At 39.0% G+C, this 13,027-nt stretch overlaps 1 protein-coding gene across 3 annotated transcripts in view; it reads right to left on the reverse strand.

The window, feature by feature from the left end:
• LDAH (lipid droplet associated hydrolase) overlaps window positions 1-13,027 on the reverse strand; it is a 110,785-nt gene that overhangs the window by 32,533 nt on the left and 65,225 nt on the right. For all 3 annotated transcript variants that reach the window (XM_066235194.1, XM_066235193.1, XM_066235192.1), the window contains one exon: window positions 732-966. In XM_066235194.1, the coding sequence (XP_066091291.1) occupies window positions 732-966 (235 nt within the window). The remainder of the gene's footprint in view (window positions 1-731; window positions 967-13,027) is intronic.

Below are 13,027 nucleotides of genomic sequence, written 5' to 3' on the forward strand. Positions count from 1 at the left end.
AGGAAAATGAAAGCAGAGTTTGTTCACCCTTTGCGAATACTGGGCCTGGTTTCTTTGGGCTGGTCGTCTGAAGTTCTCACACTGGACTCTCAGGGCACACCCTGAATTCCTGTAAGGACTCCATACATACTATGTACAGAAGAATTATTTCTCACCTGTCCACAGCTAGAGTGGAGAAACAGCAGGATACATTTTAAAATTAAAGCTTGAGGGCCCTGGCTGGTTTGCTCAGAGGGTAGAACACATGGATGTCTTGGGTTCAGTCTGGTCAGGGCACACATGAGAGTCAACCATCTGCTTCTTTTCCCTCTTCTTCCCTTCTTCTCTCCCTCTTCCTTCCCGCAGCCACCGGCTTGATTGGTTAAGTGCTGGCGCTAGCACTAAAGATAGTTTGGTTGTTTGAACACCTCAGCCTGAGGCGCTAAAAATAGCTCAGTTGGTTTTATGGGCCCTAGAGTGGGGTTGCTGAGTGGATCCTGGTTGGGGCATATGCAGGAGTCTGTCTCACTACCTCCCCTTCTCAAAAAGAAAGAGAAAAAAGGCTAAAAAGCCTTTTCTGTGTGTCGAGCAGAATTCCCTTCACTCTATTTTCATTTTATTTATAGTTTTAAACTTTTCGGAGAAAAAAATCCAACAAATAATTCCCTGTTTGATAGTCAACAACTAGCTAGATTGTTTTCTTAATGCTTTCTGATACAAGAATAAACCCACACATTTTAAAATGTGCTTACCAAGGCAGAACGGTTCACACACATTCAGGAGCGAAAATTCAGTCTGCAAGTTCATTCTTTGAAGGACCATTCTGATCAACCAGGACTTGATCATCCCTGGACATGGTTTAAGTAACAAGTAGGCAGGAAGATAGAGAGCATATCGAAGCCAGCACAAAAGTGGAGTGGCGATCCTGCCGTTGGGGGACTCGGACATTCGCTCAATTGTTGGAAAGAGCAGAAAGGAGTGGATTATCTACAAGAAAAAGCATATTTTGATGAGAAATTTCATAATGGATAACCTATTGTTTTATTCTTTCTTCTATGTAGCATAGACAAATGACTGGGTTTAGAATACGACTAAAGGTCTGTTCAGTCTAAGAATCCCCATCGATGGCTGTCCCAGCCCACCATCAATCTGGGTAGGACATAAAGATGTCCTTTGAATTGCTGGGGTCAATTTTCAGGGTAGGGAGGAAATCAGATTCCTAGGTAATTTCTTGATTGCAACAGCAATTCATAATCCCTTTGAAGGATTGATGAAAGTAGAAATTAATGTGCCATTTTAGTTGTTACAACAACTTGATTCACTAATCATATCAGAAGACAGTAGAGCCACACATAAAAACTCTATTTCTAGTCAGCATTTCTTTTACTGATTATATTTGGAGATAGTGCATTTTTTAAAATCTCCCCTATTCCTTAATCTTACTAGCCAAAGATAATCTTTAACAGGTCCAGAAATATATCTAACAACCGTTCAACCTTAATAAGGTACAGTCCAGGGACAAGTGAAGTCAGAAATCTCGATCTACATGGGAAAATGTTTAAAGACAAAAACATCGTTTCAACTCAGCTCCTCAGAATATCAGGAAGTCTATTTCAATAATACTCCAAAAGAAAAAAGAACATCACTAAACATTTTAAATTTACCATCATTTACCATATTAACATTTAAAAAGTTAATACACAAAGATATTTTCTATGGGGAATCAGAAGTCAAAACAGTGAAGCGCACCCCCATCAGCAGCAGAAGAACAAAAATGGAACAGATCACTGATGTTAACAGATTGTAGAGCAGGAAATGAGAAGAAATGCAACGGCTTTGCTTTTTTTTTTTTTTTTTTTAATCTTTTAAATTGTTAAGTATAACACATATAGAAAAGTATACAAAAGATTTAAATGTGACATTTAACAAATAATTTATAAAATGAAGAGCTATGTGGGTCAAGAAACAAAACATAGTCAGCATGGCATCTTCCAATCACAACTCCTTCCTCTGCTCACATCTCAAGTAACCTCTATCCTGAGGTCCTTACTTTGTTTTGTGTCAACCCTTGTCATCCCTGAATATCATATTCCCTTCCTTGTTTTGCTTTACATTAATACTTTTTATCCTGCCACAGAATGAACTGTCTGTCCCCCATATCTGTAGGTTGAAGCCCTGCCTTCCAATGTGACTGTATGTAGAGATAGGTAATTAAAGGTTAAATGAGGTCAAAGGGTGGGGCTGGCAGGCAAGACTAGTTATCCAGATAAGGAGAGACCCCAGGGAGCTCATGCTCTCTTCCCCAGAACACACAAAGAGGTCTGGTGGTCTGGTGGTTTGGTGAAGGCACTGGGAGAAGGTGGCCATTTGCAGCCAGGAAGAAGTCTCACCAGAAACTAACCATGCTGGCATGATCTTGTACTTCCGGCCTCCAGAGAAAATAAAAGTCAGCTCCTTAAGCCACAACCTTTTATTATGGCAGTTGCACAGACTAATACATATTCCTTAATACTACAGTTAATTTTTGTTAATGAATTTTAATTAAGTATAATCTGCAGTATGTCTTCATGTTTTACTTTTTTTTTTTTTTGTGGCAGAGAGAGTCAGAGAGAGGGACAGATAGAGACAGACAGGAAGGGAGAGAGATGAGAAGCATCAGTTCTTTGTTGTGGTTCCTTAGTTGTTCATTGATTGATTTCTTATATGTGCCTTGACCGGGGGGCTACAGCGGACCGAGTGACCCCTTGCTCGAGCCAGTGACCTTGGGCTCGAGTTGGTGAGCCTTGCTCAAACCCGATGAGCTCATGCTCAAGCTGGCGACCTTGGGGTCTCGAACCTGGGTCCTCTGCGTCCCAGTCCGACGCTCTATCCACTGCGCCACCGCCTGGTCAGGCATGTTTTACATTCTTGACTCAACACTGTAAGATCATCTATGTTGATATGTGTGCAGCAATAATAGATGATCTTTGCTATATAGCTTTCCATTGTATGAACATACCTTTCTTATTTTACTGATAGATATTTTGGTTATTTTTAAGCTAGAGGTACTATAAATATGCTATGAACATTTTTATACATGTTAGCACATGTGTGCATGAATTTCTGTTGACTTTATCAGCCCAAAGCAGAAATACTGGGTCATGGGGTATCCATAAGTTCAGCGTTAGAAGCTATTCCAAATGATTTTCCAAAGTAGTTGTACCAATCTACCCCTCCAACAACAGACACGAACACTCACACTGCCACATGTCTTCGCCACATCTGTACTGGCAGACTGTATAATTCTGACCAACCCTGTGTATAGCGGTCCTTCACTGTGGCTTTACTCTGTCTTTTTCTGATGACTACAAAGGTTGACTAGCTTTCCTGTTTATTGGATGTTTTCTATGTCCTCTGAAGTGCTTATTCAAGTCTCTTGTACACTTTTCCATTAGGCTGCCTGTCTTTTTTTCTTATTGATCCATAGGAGTTAATTTTATTCTACATACCAGCCCTTTTCTTGTGGCAGTCCCTAGCTTGCCTGTTCAACTCGAGTTGTTAATTCTTATTTCGTGTCCATAACGAAGGTATGTTCTTACAAGTGATGCAGTTGAGTTGAACAGTTTTTTTCTTTTATAGTTATTGTCCTTTGTGCCTTGTTCAAAAAATTCTTCTTTAACTTCAAACCATGAAGATGTTATTTTTCCACTCAAAATGTTTTAGAAGTTAGATAATGCCACCTCTTATCTGTGCTACAATGTGGGTTTAAGCCTTCGTCAAGACTTCAGTGTGCGCCTAGTCCTGTGATTTCAGACATCAGCGGTTTGCCATTTCCCGTGTGTATTTACACTCCTCCTGGAGGGGCTCATAAACTTTCCCATGGGGACCTGGGAGCGAAGGCAGGCTTTTGTGGACTCAGTCTCTTGTCCTCTCCCACAGTCCTTTTTCGTAGCAACCTGTGTGATGGCACTGCCTGAACGTTAACGTTGATCAAGTGGCACATTCTGCCTTCATGTTTCTCTTACTGACAGAAGAGGGACTGGAAGCTGAAAACTGGAGGCCTCTTTTCTTTCTAGCCATATCTTTTTGTTTTTCCTTGGCCATATCTGTCAGCTAAATGCTCAGCCAAAACAAGCCAAAAAAGTGCCCAGCCATTTCCTGTAGACTTTTCCTTTGCTCTCAACAATGACATATATTTTTGTTGTTTCTTTTTTGGTCACAATAATTTGAGCTCTACTAGATCTCCTCCTTTGTTATACAAGTAAGAATGCACTGTTTCCTGAACACTTTGTGGCCTCGATGGGGAATAAAAGACATTTTTTGGGAGCAGGGAGTCACAGCCTTTTCAGATGATTTCTAAAAAGCTGGATTGACAACAACAGATTGAAAAATACAATGTGCTTTTTGAATGAATGCACAGTTTTGGCTAGAACACAGGAGTTTCTGCCCCCTTGGCATTTTCTCAAGCACAAAGCAGAGAAGCTGGATGCACTGTACTTAATAAAGGTCTCATGAGGCATTCATGGGTATTTGTAATAAGATCACTATCAGCTTAGACTGTCAGAGATGATCCAGAATCCTCCAGAGCCAGCTTCCTATAGATCAGTGGTAGTCAACCTGGTCCCTACTGCCCACTAGTGGGCATTTCAGCATTCATGGTGGGAAGTAGTGGAGCAACCAAAGTATAAATAATAAGGTAGATTTAACTATAGTAAGTTGTTTTATAAAGATTTATTCTGCCAAACTTAGTGAAAATCTGAGATAAAGTGCTTGGTAAGTAATTATTATTATATGCGCTAACTTGCTGTAACTCTGCTTTATAAATTTTATAAAGTAAAGTTACTTCCCTATTTTATAAATCACCATTACTGTGGAACCAGTGAGTGGTTAGACAATTTTACTACTAACAGAGATACAAATGTGAGTGGTAGGTATAAAAAGGTTGAGTACCCCTGCTATAGAGTAATAGGTTTATACAAAGGTCATATACCACTGACCCTTGAACAACACAGGCCTTTGGGGTATCCACTCCCACTCAGTCAAAAATCCATGTACAGCTACTGACTCCCCCAAAATTCAGTCATCCCTTGGTATCTGCAGGGACTGGTTCCAGAATCCCTGCGGGTATCAAACTCTGAGAATGTTCAAGTCCCTTATAAAAACAGTGTAGAACATGCATACAAACAGCTCTCCACATCCAAGCATTCCTAACCACTGTTTCTGATCCATGTTCAATCCTTGGGTGTGAAACATGGGGATCCAGAGAGCCAGCTATATATTTATTGAAAAAAATGCATGTATCAGTGAACACATGCAATTCAAATCTGTGTTGTTCAAGATTCAATTATATAAAAAAAGAAAGAAAGAAGATTCAAACTAAGGTTAGGAGCTGTCTAGGAAGTATTACTGGACAAGGAAGGTCAGTTAAAGCAGTCATTCTCCCTGGATGCCACTTTCAGTGGGAACTCTGACTGCATGCACTCAAACAGACACAGAAGGAATGGTATGAGCTCTGGAATCCTGGCACGGAGTTCTGTATTTGGTTATCTTTGGCCCCTTCTAGCATAACACACAGATACATACAGCATTCCCGATGTAGCCGTAATTGTTGAGGACACAGGGTAAGCAGAGCACATAGCACAGGCACCGGGATGACAATTATCTTCAGTTGCAGGGAGCACAAGTAAAGAACTTAGTAGTGTCTCCATGAATCCAACTGTCTCTAGTTATGTGTTTGACATAGAGTAGGCATGCTACCACTTTATCCTGCATTTTAGTCCCAAGATATTCTTCAGGACATCTCCGAATGGCTCAAAGTCAAATGTGACTGCTGTCTCAGAGATGTGCAATATGCCCTTCAGAGTGGCAAATATTAAGAAGTCTAATAATACCAAGTATTAAAAACATGGACGAACAGGAACTGTTAAATACAGTGTTCCTCATGAGACTTCCCTCCTGTTTCTCAAAATACGCTCACTTTAGTGGGTGTCTGGGGCTCACATAGGGGGGTCAATTTTTATCACATTGTCAGGGAGCTGGTGTTTCACTTGGATACCAAGCAGCATGCTTTAAGAAGCTGAGAGAGAGACATGATGGAAGAATTTCCTGCATCTGCAGTGGTGCTACAATTAAGCATCAATTCTACACCTTCAAATTCAGAATTCCTCCACTCTCTTTTGAGTAGTTCTAATATCCTAAGTCCTTTTATTCCTGTAAGTGCTACTGGACTTAACAAAACTTGAGAGATTTAAAACAGGGGTAGATTCATAGAAAGCAACCCTTGGTGTTGAGAGAGGCAGGGTTTCTCACCGCCCTGCTGAGGTCCCCTAGCTGAAGGAAGGGCTGAGAAGGAGTGTCCGCCCCTGCCCCACAGGAAGAGCTCCCTCCTCAAGGCTGAAAGCAGGTTTCCCCACAGCAGCTGCGGTGGCAGCAAGGACAAAGAGGAAGAAATTGACTTCTGGGCTTCAGTGGAGTGCAGCCCCACCTGGACCGATGAGCCGGGATGAGGAAGCCAGGTTGGTCACAGTTCACTGTCACCGCAGGCTCCTTGGCAACCACTATTCTTCAGTAATACCTCTAAAAGCCCTTGGTCTAGTCTTTCACACTGAGGTGCATAATCTACCTGAAACGAATTTTTATGTGCGGTCTGAAATGTGGGTCTAGTTTAATTTCTTCCATATGGAAACCCAGTTGTCCTGGTACTATGCAGTGCAAAGGCTGCCCTTCCCCGACTGTGATACTTCGGGTTGTGAATCCTGTGGACCTGTGAATGGGTCCTTTCCGGGGCTCTTCCACTCTGTTCCACTGCCCACTTTTCTAACTGCGCCGAGAGCATGATGTCTTATTCACTAGAGATTTATATTACATTTGATATTTGGTAGAGTGAGTTAACCCCCCATCTTGTTCTTCAAAAATGCCTTGGGTGGTGCTGGCTCTCTGCATTTCCACAAACATTTTGGAATTGGTTATCAAGTTCCACAAACATCTTTTTGAGATTTTGATTGAAATTGTACTAAATTTATAAATTAATTTGAGAATACCTTTACAATATTGAGTTTCCAAACCTATAAACATGAGATAATTCTTCTTTCATTATAAGCCTTTAGTGCCTCTAACGTTTTATATATCTTACAGGGAGTCATCATGTACAACTTTTATGAGATAATTAGGTACTTATTATTTTATGTTTTTGTAAGTAGAGTATTTTTAAAATATTATTTTCTAAATGGTTGTTGCTTATAGAACATAAAAGATATTTTCTGGTTGATTTTGTGTCTAGCAAACTTACTAAAGTCCCTTATTAGTTCTAATAACTTATCTGTAGATTCTTTTTGGATTTTCTAAGTACATATGCATATTGCCCACATTATTCCTTCCTTTCAAATCCCTGTATCTTTTATTTCTTTCTCTTACTTTATTGAGTTAGCCAATACTCAATAGAAATAATTCTTACTCTTGGCCCTGGCCGGTTGGCTCAGCGGTAAAGCGTCAGCCTGGTGTGCAGGAGTCCAGGGTTCGATTCCCGGCCAGGGCACACAGGAGAAGCGCCCATCTGCTTCTCCACCCCTGCCCCTCTCCTTCCTCTCTGTCTCTCTCTTCTCTTCCCGCAGCCAAGGCTCCATTGGAGCAAAGATGGCCCGGGCGCTGGGGATGGCTCTGTGGCCTCTGCCCCAGGCGCTAGAATGGCTCTGGATGCAACAGAGCGATGCCCCAGAGGGGCAGAACATCGCCCCCTGGTGGGCATGCCGGGTGGATCCCGGTTGGGCGCATGCAGGGGGAGTGTGTCTGACTGCCTTGTTTCCAGCTTCGGAAAAATGAAAAAAAAAAAATAATAATTCTTACTCTTGAACTAAAATTTTTTTTCAATATAATCACCATAAAGCTGAAGGTTTTCTAGAGATATACTTTGTCAGATTTAAAAAATTTCCTCTATTATGTTTGCTAATTGCTATTTAAAATCATAAATGGGAGCTGAAATCTTTTCTGTATCTCTTGAGATGACTGTGTGATTTTTCTTTTATTAATTAAGGTGGTAAACTATCAACTGACTTTCTAACATGAAACTAATTTTCCATTCTTGGGATAAAAACAACTTAGTCATGATATATCCTTTTTATATGTTCCTACATTTGGTTTCCCATATCTTGTAGAGGGTCTTTTTGCATGTTGATGAGTGAGCCTGGCTGGTAACTTTCTTATTTTTTTCCCCTTGGTTTGGATATAAAGGTTTAGCTACTTTGAGAAAACTGAGTTGGAGAATATGTTCTCCTTTTCCAATATCCAGAGGATTCTGTAAAATAATATAATGCTTTATTTTCTAAATATTTGGTAGAACTCACCAGTGACTCCTGAAGTTTTATTTTTAGAACATTTTGACTATTGATTGATTCAATTTCTTTAATGGCTTAAGACTATTCAGGATTTCTATTTCTTCTTGAATCTTCTTTGATGTTATCCCTTTTCTAGGGATTTGTTCATTTCATCTAAACTTCCACATTTATTGGCATAAAGTTCATTTATAATATCCTGCTATTACACTTTGATCTCTGGATCACCAGTGGTGATGCTGCCTCTTTCATTCCTGATATTGACTATTACTACCTGATGCAGTAAAGCTTTTATAGCTACAAAGGGACACTCTTCATCCCTAGTGACGCTTTTTCTTAAGGCTTAGTCTACATAGCTACCAGCTTTCTTTTGGTTAGAATTTGCAAGATATACTTTTCCCACTTTTTCATTTCTTACCTTCCTATAAGTTAGTCTTAGATATATAATTCTTGTATTTATAAGGATATATATTATATATTATTTTTATCTAATCTGAAAATCTTTGTCTTTTAACTAATATGTATAATATATTTACTACATTTTCATTTAAATTACTGCTAATATTTTGGAGCTAAAATTGTAAAAATCTTATTTTGTGCTTGTTATTTGTGTATCTCCCACCCAGTTTTTCCTTTCTTAACATCTTTTGCTTGAGAAAGATATAGATGATAAGACATAAAAAATAGTAAAGCATGTATGTAAGTCACAATAAATGATTAATAATTTTCAAGCAATTAGTAACAGTTTAAGGAACAAATAGTAAATAATAAATTAATAATTGAGGAAAAGAGGTAGCATGTTGGTGAGTCTCCAGTCCTATGTGGGGCAGGGAATAATAAAGGGACACTAAGAGCCGTGGGAGGTGGTGGCATAGTTTCCAATGGGGGTTTCCGGGAAGCTTCAGTGGAAGGCTGTGCAAACGCAGCATGGAGTGGGCTGGAAGGTAGTTGGAAAAAGAGCTTTTCGAGGAGGGAGAAGCAAGTGCAAAGGCCACACGATAGAACCTAGATGGTATTTTGTAAAAGCAGGGACAGTATTGCTGTTCTTCAGTGTGTGTGAAAGGACAGCAGCTCAGGTTGTGTCCACAGCAGTAGCAGGGAGAATAGACCTTGGGTTTTAGCCTTACTAGCTAAGAAGCCTTTGAAGGGGTCTGGAAACAGGAGTGACTGTGTCTCTCATTTTAATAAGAATATTCTGGTTGTTGTATTATTAAGACTGTCCCGGAAGTACTAAACCAATGAAATTAGACAAGATAAAAATATGTGTTATAAATATGGAAAGAAAAATTACCATAGTTTATGGCTTATACTTAAAAAATTGATGTACAAAAATAAAAGCTAAATATGAGTGTAAAAACAATGTAAATCACTTATCTAAAAAAACTTTAAAACTCTTTAGTCTTCTATTGAAAAAGAGATATAAATTCTCTCCCTAAATTAACTTATTAATTAAATTCAATCAATCACAATTAAATTACTAAAAGAAGATCGCTATTTTGATATTTAACCAATTATATTAATGTTAATCTGGAAAATGATATGCACTAATAACCTAGGAATTCTGAAAAAGAAGAAGAAGAGGAAGGATTAGCTCTACCAAATATTACACAGATTGGAAGCTACAATAGTTAAAAATATATGACAGAAAAGGATTGCACAATCAATGAAATGAAAAAAGTCTAGAAACTATAGACCTAAATATATATGGGAATTAAATTTGTGATAAGGTGTCACTGGAGAAAAAAAAGAGTTGTTCAATAAATGCAGTTGGGAAAACTAGAAAACAGAATTATTTGGAATAACCAGACTGGAAATGAGTGTCCATAATTAGAAGTGGTTACATAAGTTACCATGCATCCACACAAGGGAATATTATGCTACAATAAAATATTAGATTTCCAAGTGCTGACAATGAAGATGTCCAAATTCTATTTCTTTTTCTAAACCACCTGGTTCGGATCGTGGATAAAAGGGCATTAAGGGAGTCAGCAAGCTTCAAATGAGACCATTTTAAGCTTTGAGGCTCATACGTTCTTTGGCATTTTCTTGTTCTGAAAGTGCACAGGTAATTTTGCTTCCTTTCTGATTCCTCAACTATGTTCTATAAATGATACCTGGAAAATTAGATGAATGATGCAATCTCCACAAACTGGAATTTAGTTAATCAACTCTCAATCTTATTTTCTCCTCCGCAGCATTTAACCATATTAGTAAATAACCAACTACTACTATCAGGAATTTGGTTAAAAAATAATTCCATGAATAAATGAGGTCAGTACATTTAATCCCAATCCCTTAGATCTGTATTTATAACAGCACTGCAGATGATAAGAGAAATTATTCCAACTAGGTCTCTCAGGTGCTAATACAACTAAATTATGTTCTATTGTACTACTCTGTTTTTGAAAGCAAAAATATATGCTAAAACACATTACAAACATTTTAAATGGGAAAGTTAGAAATAAATGTTTTTGTCCCTCTACCCCCACCCTGGCCAATCCACAGTTAGCCAGAATAATCAACTATGGAAAATGGTCTGTTTTTCAAAGTCTGGTAATTCAGTCTTTTATGGTAACTCATTGCTCAATTTAGTTTTAAGTTTATTCACTTCAAAATAAGGCTTCTTTGTGTTTACTAAAACATCCTCAAACAGAGAACATAAGTGGTTAACACAGTTACTGTCCTACTAATAAATGTACCATACAGATTCCTTACTAGTTATATAATCCACAGAACATACGGAACATCAGACTGAGCAAATCAGCTGGCAGAAAGAGGAAGCAATCCATTACTGTGTACAAATGATCCATTACTGTGACCCATGTTAAACAAAAATGCATGCAAGGGAAACTCTAAAAATACATGAGCAACTGCAGGGTTACATTTGGTTGATCTGTATCAATAACAAATTGAGAATTAGAGTGCACTCTGAAATCATGGGAATGTACCGAAACAATAAGGAAGTTCTAATTGTACTCTGAATGCATCACTGCTTCTCAAAAATATAAGAAGACCGAATATTGTTCAGCACAACTCATATTTAGTTGATGAGACTGGTTTTCCTCTTTTGTCTTTGGAGAACAACAGTTATTACCTGTTGGGTGAAACTTATACTTTTCCTAGATATAATAATAATTTCAGTGAAATTTATAGTCCAAATTTGATATGATGTCATAGTAATAAAAATTTCTTTTATTCATATGGCAATCTATTGGCCAAAAAATCACCAAGGTCAAGGAAGCATACCCAATTTTATAACACAGCTGTGCAGAGAAGGTTTCCAAATTTGTGTATATGACAAAACATTTTCTTATGTTACTGTCTCATTACAGAAGGAACTTCCAGGCTGGCCAACTCCTTCTACTCTAAGGAAACATTTTCTTGTATTTCACATTGTCATCTGAAATCTGCTAGAACCAACTTTTGATAATGAAGCACAGCACGTTTTCTTGCCTAGTACAGGAAAGTGAATACACACGCGGGGATTTTTATAGAGGGCACTTTCCGGGGGACTAGAGACAGAACTTAAATGCTTATTTTTTTCCTGAATTTATTATTATTATTAGCCAGTTTTCAAAAGGAAGTTAGGAAACGATTTAAAGAATAGCCATAAGGTAAAGAGTCTGATGTTTGGGTGTGGTTTGTGTGCAATCTGTCTCATTAAATAGGCATGTTAAAAAGAAAAAACAGTAACAAAGAGTAAAACCTAAAAAATCATCAATAAACTTTACTATTCAGATAATTTGTTATATATGCACCCATTTTTTCTGGGGTACAGCAACGAAGCCTATGTTACAAAGCCATGAGCATTACTTCTACTTTGGCCGTGTATCGATTAGCTGAGCACACCTGCTGCAGTCATGTGGGGGCTTCCCCACCACACAAGTTGGGAACAAGAAAACAAAGCACATGGTTTTTCCTTTTCTATGATTGCTGACATTGATAAGACATGTCAGAGGACCTGCAATTTAAACCAGACTGTCTTCAAAGATACAGTTGCTAGTAGTCAAAGCACAGACCTAGAAGTAATCCTAGTTTAGTTTATCTCTTCTCCCCATAAAGCCAGGTTTTCCTCGTGTTAGGATAAGACTTTTCAGCTTCTTTAATCATATGTATACAGCTTATAAACTATAAGTACAATTCTACTTTAATTGTCAAGGGCTGGACATCCCTGCCTTGTTCCTGACCTTAGCGGTAATGCTTTTCGTTTCTGCCCATTGAGTACGATGTTGGCTGTGGGTTTGTCATATCTGGCCTTTATTATATTGAGGTATGTCCCATCTATTCACACTTTGATGAGAGTTTTTTTTTTTTTTTTTTTTTTTCATTTTTCTGAAGCTGGAAACAGGGAGAGACAGTCAGACAGACTCCCGCATGCGCCCGACCGGGATCCACCCAGCACGCCCACCAGGGGCGGTGCTCTGCCCACCAGGGGGCGATGCTCTGCCCATCCTGGGCGTCGCCATATTGCGACCAGAGCCACTCTAGCGCCTGAGGCAGAGGCCACAGAGCCATGCCCAGCGCCCGGGCCATCTTTGCTCCAATGGAGCCTTGGCTGCGGGAGGGGAAGAGAGAGACAGAGAGGAAAGCGCGACGGAGGGGTGGAGAAGCAAATGGGCGCTTCTCCTATGTGCCCTGGCCGGGAATCAAACCCGGGTCCTCCGCACGCTAGGCTGTTTTGTTTTTTTTAAAATCACAAATGGGCGCTAGATTTTATCAAATGCTTTTTCAGCATCTACTGA

Source organism: Saccopteryx bilineata, chromosome 6 (assembly GCF_036850765.1).
Source record: "Saccopteryx bilineata isolate mSacBil1 chromosome 6, mSacBil1_pri_phased_curated, whole genome shotgun sequence".
Taxonomy (NCBI): domain Eukaryota; kingdom Metazoa; phylum Chordata; class Mammalia; order Chiroptera; family Emballonuridae; genus Saccopteryx; species Saccopteryx bilineata.